Source organism: Temnothorax nylanderi, unplaced genomic scaffold (assembly GCF_030848795.1).
Source record: "Temnothorax nylanderi isolate EJ_2023f unplaced genomic scaffold, tnyl_v1.0 TNYL_tig0212_pilon, whole genome shotgun sequence".
Lineage (NCBI taxonomy): Eukaryota > Metazoa > Arthropoda > Insecta > Hymenoptera > Formicidae > Temnothorax > Temnothorax nylanderi.
The window spans coordinates 297,996-307,212 of NW_027249274.1; the positions used below are offsets into that span (position 1 = coordinate 297,996).

At 35.7% G+C, this 9,217-nt stretch overlaps 1 protein-coding gene across 2 annotated transcripts; it reads right to left on the reverse strand.

Annotated features, from left to right (window-relative positions):
- Positions 1-122: 122 nt before the first annotated feature.
- Positions 123-4,452, reverse strand: Usp30 (ubiquitin specific protease 30). 2 transcript variants are annotated; one of them, XM_071717417.1, is made up of 7 exons: positions 4,222-4,452; positions 3,682-4,111; positions 3,138-3,293; positions 2,753-2,916; positions 2,225-2,635; positions 1,599-1,937; positions 123-1,453 (listed from the first exon to the last, which is right to left on the reverse strand). In XM_071717417.1, the coding sequence occupies exons 2-7, from the start codon at positions 3,779-3,781 to the stop codon at positions 1,202-1,204; spliced, it is 1,422 nt and encodes a 473-aa protein (XP_071573518.1). In that variant the 5' UTR covers positions 3,782-4,111; positions 4,222-4,452; the 3' UTR covers positions 123-1,201. The 2 variants fall into 2 exon arrangements, with proteins under 2 accessions (XP_071573518.1, XP_071573517.1); XM_071717416.1 differs by having other exon boundaries at positions 3,682-4,452.
- Positions 4,453-9,217: the final 4,765 nt, after the last annotated feature.

The following is a 9,217-nucleotide window of genomic DNA, read 5'->3' on the forward strand; positions in this document are numbered from 1 at the left end:
TAGTAGTTAGAGGTGGGGTAAAAATAAGAAATAGAAAAGAAGTAGAGAGGGTAAAACGTAAAACTAAAGCATGTTTTGTTCATTACCATTTTCATTTAATTTTTGATAGTAAAGTGTAATAATTAAGTCGATATATATAAATTTAATATAAAATACATTCATGTTTGATATATATTACATACTTTAGTTTAACAAACGTAAAAAATAAAGAATGCGCAATTTAAAAAGTCCAATTAAAACTACCTCAATAAAACCTTATCATTTTAATCGAAATTAAACTACAGAGGAAGGAAAGTTACTATGGTTGTCGATAAGGTATATCTGGTTCCTGCATTCTAAATTTTATTTTACTTTATATGTTTTTTATAAGACTTTAAATTACACGTTTACGTACCTAATGTTCTTAAAGTAAATTTATTCTGATAATTCGCATATTCCTTTATGCCAATCAGAGAAAGGAGAAAGGATAATTTGATATATACAAATTAATAAATTCGCAGTCTTCGATAATAGTATTTTTAACAATTGCACTATACGCGAGGGCTCAAAGAGTCCCAAATATAAACGTAATAAAAAATACAAGATCATCTCGCTTATCCTCCTCAATAAATTTAATATGAAGGATTTGTTATTGGCACGATCTTAGTCCTTGTTAAAATAAAGATATAATGATGAACTGATCAAAGGATTTCTAAGAATCGACAGTCTTCCTTTGTAGAAATCTACTATCACTGTGTTATAGAAGCAAGAAATTTTTGTTTCACGAAACTGTTTCAGCAGATTTGTCAGCGTTTAATAATGGCAATTATTAACGCATCCGTCGCGAATGAAATACTTCTAAATTTCAGATTATATTACTGGATACATTTCACTGCTGCTATAAAATATCACCTAGGGACGCGGGCTTCGTAGTCGTATATTATAACAAAGGATTATCGCGCAACATCGAACGATACTAAACTCATTATGGAAAATTCGACAGTTTCTTGTATTTCGCAAATCCTCCATTCTTTCTAGCTGTGTTTTCTACGCTTGTTTATAATTCTTTGCAATTTCTATCCTTCCGTATGATTTCCGTCGCTATGTCATTGCACCGCTTTAAAAGCGCAAGAGAGAAAGCATGGCTAAAAAGAGTGGACCGGTTATCAATCACGCGTTATTTCGTAATTTTTTAGATTGCCTATCACTCGAAAATTTGTTCCTAACTAGGATAAACGCTTTTGATGCGCTCGTAGAACAGCAGGTACGGACTGGCAAGCAGCACCTGCGTCAATGACACACTCTCGACAATGACGTCGGACGTGTACAACCATTGATCCGCTTTGTTTCCACGTCTGAAGCAAACGAAATGGCCGGAGTCCACCGGGCCGCGATGCTCGATTACCGCGCACAACCGGTACTTATGTTTACCCTGTATCGTCATGAAACTGTTACCGAGAAACTTTGCGTCGCCCTGTAAATAAAGATATCAGATTAAATTAATTAAACTATCTGGCTAATCATAAATTTAAGTTAAGAGTATGTAGGATTGTACATTAACTATTTATGGGAATTCCTTATTTGATATAAATTTACTAATAAATCTTTTTATAAATCACCTGCGCGCTTCTCTTTTTCGTCTCCGTATAAGTGTAGGGATCTAGCACCAGAAATTCGGGGAACGTGATCTGATCGTCCCTTTTAATTGGCATACCCGAAGAGCTCCATGTGGTCCTCGGGATGTGCAAGCATAAACACTTGGGCAGTTTGCCGAGAGTGAGAGTCTTGATGGCAGTGCAACGCGATGAGCATCCATCGCATTGTACGTCACGTACAATTTCGCTGTCCACAAAATGCGACAGCAGCCGCTCTAAAGTGTGATGCTGTGGCACGAACGATGAAGTGAGTGGTGGTAATGGTAACGATAAGGTTTCAAGCTTATCATAACGCACTGAAGACTGCAAAAAACAAATAAGACTAACATTAAAAAACAGCATTATTAAGGAAGAGTAGAATTTTATTATTAAAATTAAAATTTAAGATTGTTAGAATTATAAATCATCTCGATAGGAAGCAAAAAGAAAACAATATATATCACTATTGACAAACATTTGGATCGATTTAGAAGAGATGTGCAAATGTTCGAATTCATAACAAATATCTGAAGAAAGGATGATACAAAGGAAATTAGATAGGAATTGGTAACGAGAAAAATGGGTTCTCTCTTGTTTTTTCGCGACGATACCTTCCAGAAACAGTCGCTGCACTGAACTTGGCTAGTGATCAGGCCTGAGAACGGATGCGTCTCCACTGACACCGAGGGAATGTTGATGAACGGCATAGCGCACAGAGATTTCCACGATCTGAAGAGGCTCGTGCAGTCGCCGTTACTCTGAATGCTTCGCGACAGTAGCTCTGAGGATCTAGCGAGTATCATACCGGGCTTGCACGTGCTCGGAGACATAGGTATGGACGAAGTCGAGGTCATCATCTGATTGTTGCAGTTCTTATCGAAGCCCTTCGGTTTGTCGGGATTGTTCTTCACTGACACGATGTCATTGCAGGAGGCGCTTCTGAGATTCAAGGTATCGCCCGTTCCTCTTACATCTGGTTTGATAATCGGACTTGGTGGCAGTGCATCGGACAAACAACCTTTCTGAAATCGTGAATAAACTTTTCAGCAAGTAGCCGTAAAAGTTGAAGGCAAACAAAATTTTTGTTTGCGATGTTTTGTCGAGAATTTTACACAATATTACGTCGAAATATTGCATACCCTATTCACAGGTTGCATTTCAGCATCTAACGCGCTGAGAACTACATGGAACAGCTCGTGAGCGTCTTGATGACCAGGCCCGAAATTCCACAACGAGCCGACGGAAGAGATAATTTCGACGGGTGTCACATTGCCATACAGGTCGTCCGCAAAACCATTGATTTCTGCCAGGTAAACATTGATCAATACAATATAACAAGGATATAAAAACATAAATACAGAAAATTTAAAAATTCTAAAAATTTAGTACAAAAGGTACTTGTCAGATTAGAGATCTTAGGGCTGTCAAGTAACAAATAATAAAAAATCAGGAAAAATAAATTTAAGGATTAGACGTTGCAATTTTAAAACCAGAATTCAAGATAACATCGGATCAAAACCATACTTTTGAGAACGGAAAGCAGCGTGTCAGCAAAGTTTCTATCCTTCTTCTCCTGCTGCCTCTGAAGCCAGCAAATAAATGAGGGGCAAGCAGCCAGCGCTTGCAAAAGAGAATTCAGGAAACACGTATATCCCAAATTGTTGATCCCAACAACTTGACCTAGAATCAGACAGTAAAATAAAGTCACAATTAAACGTCAAAATTCAGTTTCTATTAAGCATATCATATCTCTTGATTGAGATTAAATAACTAAAGGAAAAATATATATATATATTCAATAATTGAGCATAAGCAAAATTAAAAAAACACTAATTCTGCCTTTAATAATAAACCTGGCAAGATAATTAAATAGAAATTATACATGGATTCTCTATAATCTTTACACAATTATGAATACAATAAAACTACATTTATATTCAACAGTAAAAGATATCATCGATAACGCTACATTATTTTCCCCACAGTTTCATTATAAGAATAATGAAAGACAGGGATAAAAAGAGACGTGGTCTCGCTAAGCGTTTGATGAACGTAGCCCGGACGTCACCTTTTTTCCTGGGCTTGGGCGATGGGCCCCACAAAACGAAGAGGCTAACGGCGATGGCGAATCCCACACCGGCGAACATCGCGATTTTCTCCACGTCCATCCCGTACCGAATCGACCAGCACTTTCCACCGACAGTCCCTAATGACGGAGCGCTTTAACCTACGTTCCGGCTAATGCAGCTCGCCCACGACTTTCGTTCAGGCATACTTCCGCGACGACCAAGTGCCCCCTCGAGGGCCGCCGATGACGAGACTCACGTAGACAACGGGGACAGAGCCTCACTGAGAAATCGCCGGGGATACCCCTCTCTACTCTCTAGTACGGTCGCGTATCAGTCGAATGCGCGAGCTCGCTCGCTCGCTCGCTCCGCGACACGAGCGATTTGCAGGTTATGGTCGATCAACGAGCGCAGAGAGAAGCCAGAGACCGACTATTATTGGGCACGGACGAAGCGCGATTGGACGCGAAGCAGTTATTATAAATAATGTTAAATAATAAAATAAAAAGTACTGAAGACGTAAACAAGTTATTTCAATTTACATATAATGGATAAAAGTAGATTAAGCTAGTAAGGCAGGAACTACAAATATGTATACTGTAATAACTGTCATATTTATATGGAATAATAAATTAGTTTTCTTAAAAAAAAAAAAAACGTAGCCATGTCCATATAAATCCTGTAGGTGATGTCCACGATTTTGTGGTTCTTTTTCGTGTTATGTTTTTCCTGAAAAGAACCACAAAATCATGGACATTACCACCGACACCGACGAGATACTATTAAAGACCGACAATCCTGGGTAAATTTTCGTGACTGCCCGGGGGCCCGGTGGTAATTGAAGAATACTGACATTATCGACTGTTTTGGCTATTCGACTATTCCGAAAGAAGGAGTTTTACCTTATATAATCACTGTTTTATCATCAGAAATGTACAAATCTTTTATCATCGACGAGATGGTAATAGCTAAAAGTGCATGAAAGATAAAACAGAAATTAGCATATGAGTTGCCATAAATAAGAAAATATTTTATAATTTTTTCAATATTTGTATCTTTTTATTAATATTTTATAATTTGTTTGAAATAATAAACATATTATAAAATATTTTCTTATATATGGTAACACTCTTATAAATATATGTATATGTATACAATACACATTTCATATGTGTGTATGTGTGTGTGTGTGTGTGTGTGTGTGTGTGTGTGTGTGTGTGTGTGTGTGTGTTAATAAATAAATCATTTCCTTTTATATGTATATAACAGTATATTGTAAAGTATTTTTATATAATTGTCAATTAAATAAAAAATATAAATCTTAAAAAAATTATAAAATATTTTCTTATTTATGATAACACTAGTTTTCCGCGAATTAGAATAGAAAACGCTAAAAGTTATTACTTAGTAACATTCTAATCAGTATATCAGATTCCCGATTGCGAATGTATCTTATTAATTCTTAATGCTGGCTCATATCACAGTACGCTTGCACGGTGCGCGAGTCTTTATATGTCGCTTCTCCGAAGTGCAGCGTATACGTATAAGAATATTTTATGAATCATTAACAAACAAAGATAAACGAGTGTTTTTATGAATATATATAGAATAGAATCATTTATTTACTTCAGTTTACAATGCCAAAAGAAGGAAACAATTGCTTTTATGAAACATGTATATCAATTGCTAATTTAGTGTTAAATTATTTTATTATTTTATTATTATATACACAAGGTATTGCAAGGCATAAAAACAGTGATTGCCACTTTTTCCATAAGATTCGATATATACATATGTATGTATGTACGTATATATGTATATGTAGTTTTAACAACTATTTAAAACTTACCAATAAATCCTATCACGCAGATATATTGTATATCATATATTTGTCAGATATTCATATCATATATTTATGCGATTAATATTTAATTGTATCATCACTCTAAGTACTAGTTCTTCTCCGATTACAGAAGTTAAGCAATATGTAAGATATGTTTACAATTTGGACGAATGTCCACTTGGAAAAACTATGTAACATTTACAAAGAAAAGAAGATTTCGTTACTCTTTCCTCGCTACACTTATGCTTCTTTCATATATTCCGCCAATGCTTGCTGTATGTTTTTATTTTTATCATCAGGATTACAATAATGTCATTAATATGGTTTTACGTCACTTTACGGATTATATAATTATGACAAAATTACCCACGCTGATTCCTTCAGTGTAGCGCGCGTGCGGCCCAGAACATCTAAGGGCATCACAGACCTGTTATTGCTCAATCTCGTGCGGCTAGAAGCCGCCTGTCCCTCTAAGAAGATTTGTTTGTACGTTGGTAGTAAAAACCCGCCGGCCGGATTATATAATTATGCCTGTGTGAAAGATAAAGAATGATTAATAATTAACATGCTTAATAAATAGCGATTGTGTGATGATCTAGCCTAGTGGAAAAATCCGACGCAAAATTACGAAATTTATAAATAATATACCTTTTGCAAGAAACATAATATATTCAAGTAGATATAAATAAAAATGACGTATATTTTTTGTCATAATTATATAATCCGTAAAGTGACGTAAAACCATATTAATGACATTATTGTAATCCTGATGATAAAAATAAAAACATACAGCAAGCATTGGCGGAATATATGAAAGAAGCATAAGTGTAGCGAGGAAAGAGTAACGAAATCTTCTTTTCTTTGTAAATGTTACATAGTTTTTCCAAGTGGACATTCGTCCAAATTGTAAACATATCTTACATATTGCTTAACTTCTGTAATCGGAGAAGAACTAGTACTTAGAGTGATGATACAATTAAATATTAATCGCATAAATATATGATATGAATATCTGACAAATATATGATATACAATATATCTGCGTGATAGGATTTATTGGTAAGTTTTAAATAGTTGTTAAAACTACATATACATATATACGTACATACATACATATGTATATATCGAATCTTATGGAAAAAGTGGCAATCACTGTTTTTATGCCTTGCAATACCTTGTGTATATAATAATAAAATAATAAAATAATTTAACACTAAATTAGCAATTGATATACATGTTTCATAAAAGCAATTGTTTCCTTCTTTTGGCATTGTAAACTGAAGTAAATAAATGATTCTATTCTATATATATTCATAAAAACACTCGTTTATCTTTGTTTGTTAATGATTCATAAAATATTCTTATACGTATACGCTGCACTTCGGAGAAGCGACATATAAAGACTCGCGCACCGTGCAAGCGTACTGTGATATGAGCCAGCATTAAGAATTAATAAGATACATTCGCAATCGGGAATCTGATATACTGATTAGAATGTTACTAAGTAATAACTTTTAGCGTTTTCTATTCTAATTCGCGGAAAACTAGTGTTATCATAAATAAGAAAATATTTTATAATTTTTTTAAGATTTATATTTTTTATTTAATTGACAATTATATAAAAATACTTTACAATATACTGTTATATACATATAAAAGGAAATGATTTATTTATTAACACACACACACACACACACACACACACACACACACACACACACACACACACATACACACATATGAAATGTGTATTGTATACATATACATATATTTATAAGAGTGTTACCATATATAAGAAAATATTTTATAATATGTTTATTATTTCAAACAAATTATAAAATATTAATAAAAAGATACAAATATTGAAAAAATTATAAAATATTTTCTTATTTATGGCAACTCATATGCTAATTTCTGTTTTATCTTTCATGCACTTTTAGCTATTACCATCTCGTCGATGATAAAAGATTTGTACATTTCTGATGATAAAACAGTGATTATATAAGGTAAAACTCCTTCTTTCGGAATAGTCGAATAGCCAAAACAGTCGATAATGTCAGTATTCTTCAATTACCACCGGGCCCCCGGGCAGTCACGAAAATTTACCCAGGATTGTCGGTCTTTAATAGTATCTCGTCGGTGACATTACTTACAGTATTCGATAACAATCAAATCGTGTCCATCTGGTATTAGCATTAGCTATCAGAAAAAGTTTTCGTAGTACTATCTTTATTTCAAAACGCCCTCGATTGAATAAGTAATGTCGTTCTTTCTTTTTTTGCTAATAAATTTACATACGCTTCTTTATTCTTCATAATCTTTACTTTACAGAAAGTTAATGTTAAATTAATTGTATCGGCCATGAGTAATGTAACGTGTCGAGTGTATTAGTTATTAGAAAAAATTTCGTACCAATAATTTCATTTTAAAACGCCCTCGATCGAACTGATGACGTCCTTTTTTTTTCTTGCTAATAAATCTGCAAGACAAGAGTGCGCGTGCGAAATGCGCGGCAATATAGGCTCGTTTATAAAAAATTTTGTGAGCAAAATAAATATTTAGTTAGGGAGTAAGCAACGGAGAATGTTTTATAATTTTTAAGTATCTTGGCGGCGACGATTCATCGTTTTTTATGGATGCACGTACCGCGCTGCGGGAACGATCGCGAAGAAATTTTTATATATACAATTTAACAAATAATACAATATTTAACATTAATTTTCTGTAAAGTAGAGGTTATGAGGAATAAAGAAGCACACGTACGAATAAATTTGAAACATTTACGACGAATTACGCGAACGAGTGCCTGTTCCTTAACGAAAGACGGAATGTATTCGTGGACACACATTTGAACTTGTTCGCACTCTCGATATTCATACACGTTTATTGAAGCAAACTCGCGCTCTCGTTCGCGTTCGTTCGCGATAAGTGAGAACGTCAAATACGCGACTCTCTTCGGTAATTATATAGAATACGGGCCTGAACGCGAATATAGAATCTCTTCAATCATTCAATTAATTATTAATTCCCGAGCGAGGGATTCAATACTCATTTGAAGCGTTTTTTCTACGCAATCTACGCGATTCACTCACTCGAATTTAAGTAGAAATCGAAACGGACGGATGAGGCAAGAGACGCGAATTTCGAGGTTATCGTCTCACTGCGACACGCGAGACAACGATTCTATTACGAATATTACGATTCGGATGTATCTCGCTTCGAATAATTTGTTTCTCATATATAATTCACTTACCGATCACGGAGGCACTGCAGAAAACCCGCCAAATCACAGCCGAGAGGATGATACGTACGGCGGCGTCCAGCACGGCATTCGGCGTTCATTTCGTCCAGCGACGGCATCCCACTCGTTTCAGTCGACACAAGAAGCAACGGAATATTCGGCGTATGTTCACTTTGCAACACTCCCTAACCGGATTTCTTTTCGTTCATGAGAAAGGAATTACACGAGCGACAACGACAACGTCTCGCACCGATGTTGAACGCGTCACGTATTACTTGCGCGCGCCGCTGCCGCCGCGTAGTCGGGCGAGACATCGAACGCGATTGGCTCGCGAGTCGAGCACCCGGATCCGGCCAATCACGTTCGGCCGCTCTGAGCCGCCTGCGTAGGCGGCCGCGGCGGCGCGACGTCGCGGCCAGTCGCGGCATAGTGCCGGGCATACCGAGACCGGGGG

What these genes read in the sequence shown, in the direction of transcription:
- Usp30 (XM_071717417.1), bottom strand. Translation starts at nt 3,781, where the DNA reads ATGGACGTGGAGAAAATCGCGATGTTCGCCGGTGTGGGATTCGCCATC. An exon ending in AAATGCAACCTGTGAATAGG is followed by an intron (nt 2,636 to 2,752) that starts GTATGCAATATT and finishes TCACGATTTCAG; the next exon opens with AAAGGTTGTTTGTCCGATGC. An exon ending in GCAGCGACTGTTTCTGGAAG is followed by an intron (nt 1,938 to 2,224) that starts GTATCGTCGCGA and finishes TGTTTTTTGCAG; the next exon opens with TCTTCAGTGCGTTATGATAA.